Source organism: Euphorbia lathyris, chromosome 1 (genome assembly GCF_963576675.1).
Source record: "Euphorbia lathyris chromosome 1, ddEupLath1.1, whole genome shotgun sequence".
NCBI lineage: Eukaryota > Viridiplantae > Streptophyta > Magnoliopsida > Malpighiales > Euphorbiaceae > Euphorbia > Euphorbia lathyris.
The window spans coordinates 44,592,892-44,595,219 of record NC_088910.1 but is presented as its reverse complement, the minus strand read 5'-3'; the positions used below and the strand labels follow the sequence as shown (position 1 = coordinate 44,595,219).

General features: G+C 29.3%; 1 protein-coding gene across 1 annotated transcript; it reads left to right on the top strand.

Moving 5' to 3' along the window:
* The first annotated feature begins 568 nt into the window (after window positions 1-568).
* On the top strand, window positions 569-1,428 carry LOC136217922 (transcription factor MYB98-like). Its single transcript, XM_066004633.1, has 4 exons — window positions 569-609; window positions 697-823; window positions 929-1,212; window positions 1,299-1,428. Exons 1-4 carry the CDS (start codon window positions 569-571, stop codon window positions 1,426-1,428), a joined length of 582 nt encoding a protein of 193 aa, XP_065860705.1.
* Window positions 1,429-2,328: the final 900 nt, after the last annotated feature.

Sequence of the window (2,328 nt, the reverse complement as noted above, 5' to 3'; positions counted from 1 at the left end):
TCTTAATCTCGAAAAAAATAAATACTCATAGGTTCAATCCTTAAAACCATAGAAGTTCAAGGGCTTAATTTAGGGGTTAGCGTAATTTTTTAGTCTTTTATTGGTTATAGAGTTTAGGATTAAGTTCAAATAAAACCTCCGTGGTTTGATGTTTGACGATTTGGCACTTGTGGTATTTTTGGAACAAAAATAATCCTGTGGTTGACATCGTTAGCAATTTCAGTTATTTTTAGGTTGATTTTGCCAAAAATATTAACTTATGTATTAACTAAATATTTTTCAATTAATTATTTATAACAGTAAAAATATAAATTTCAACCTTAGGATATAACGGTTAGAAGACTAAAAGAACCGTTACAAAGCTTTTTTTTGAATTAATTCTCAACACAAATAATGTTTGAATTAATTCACAAAACCCTAATATTATAAATCCTAAAATATTGGCTGTTATTAAATAATTAGCTCATCAAACCTTCCAACACTCTCATTTTACTCTCTCTTCCAACACTCATTTTACTTTCTCTTCCAACAGCAAACCTTTCAATAGGGCCTGGCAGGACAGATGAACATGAATATAGTTAAGGGGCAATGGACAGATGACGAAGATAGGTAAGAAATTAGAAAAATCTGGTTCATGTTTGATGAAATTAACCCATTTTTTCTTTGTAATATCTCATTTTGGATCATGTTTTATAGGCTTCTGATTCGGCTAGTGGAGATGCATGGAGTCTCAAAATGGTCAGAAATTGCTAAAATGGTGCCTGGAAGAATTGGGAAACAGTGCAGGGATAGATGGACCAATCACCTAAGGCCTGATATCAAGGTAATTTAGCTAAGAAAGTCCCTATCCCTTTCCATCAACATGTTTTGGAATTCATAAACCGTGTTATCATTTGTCTTAAACTGTGTTATCATTTGTTTTTGACAGAAAGATTCATGGAGTGAAGAGGAGGATATGATACTGATACAGGCACATAGAGAAAAAGGAAACAAATGGGCAGAAATTGTAAAACTATTGCCAGGAAGAACTGAGAACTCAATTAAAAATCACTGGAATGCAACGAAAAGAAAAGAATATTCTAAGAAAGAGGGCAAAACTAAACATGGAAGACGAACTCTTCTTCAAGATTACATCAGGAGCTTGAACTTAGACTCTGAAGGGCCCAGTGCTGCTGAAACACCAGTTTTGAGTAATCAGAATAATGATAAAAGGTTAGTTCCAAATTATTATTTAGATTTTGAGTTTGATGATAAGATATTTGCAGCCTTGAATCCTTATTACTTGATCATTATGTTAGTTTTGTTGATGATCAAAAAAGCCTTGAGGAGGATCAGGAGGAGGAAGATCAAAACAGCTTTGAGGAGCAGGAGGAGGAGGATGCACCGTCCATGGATTTTCAGGCCAAAAGGGAGTTTAAATTCTTTTGATAAGTATATAGATGTTTTCAGTTTAGTTCCAAATTAAAACAATATTTTATTGGGGCACAAGTAAACAGTAAGAACTATGAATATCTTACAAATTTAGTTATACTGTATGCAGTTTTTTCTTGGAATTTTATTATTATTATTAGATAAATTCGCTTGCATGAATAAATCAAATAATTGAAAATAAACTAAAAATAAGTAACGTAAAATATTTATGTGGATTCAAAGACAAAGACTTTTATTAAAGCAACGAAGAACAAAGTCAATTCAAATATTATTGTTTTTTTTTAAAAAAAGACAGTCAATTTATGTATTTGGAGCAAAAATAAGTCTGTGTTTGGTACCATTAGCAATTTCAGTTATTTTTAGCTTGACTTGGCCAAATTTCATCGTTAACGATCTTAAAATAAAAAAATTCACGAATTTAATGATATTTTAAGTAACTTTAATTCTCAATTTTTAAGTTTTGAGATATTTAATGATATTTTAAGTAACTTTAATTCTCAATTTTTAAGTTTTGAGATCATTTAAATATTGTTTGATAAGGAGAGATAAAGTTAATGTTTAGAGACAAAAAGCTCAAAAAATTATGATTTTGAAAGATAAAAAACGTGGTTCCATAATAAATATTTTTTGAATCAATTTAATAGTAAATATAATACTAAACCACTTTCATTTTTTATTTTGAAGATGTTAACGGTTAAAATTTAGCAAAGTCAATCCAAAATTAGCAAATTGCTAAAAGTACCAACCACAAGATTATTTTTGTTTTAAAAAAATAACATAAATACCAGATCGTCAAAACGTGAAACCACATAGTTTTTTTTAATTTATTTCTTTTTTGGTAAGCTAAAGTTTTTTTTTAATTTATTTCTAGAGTTTAGGTTGGTTGTAATTTTATGT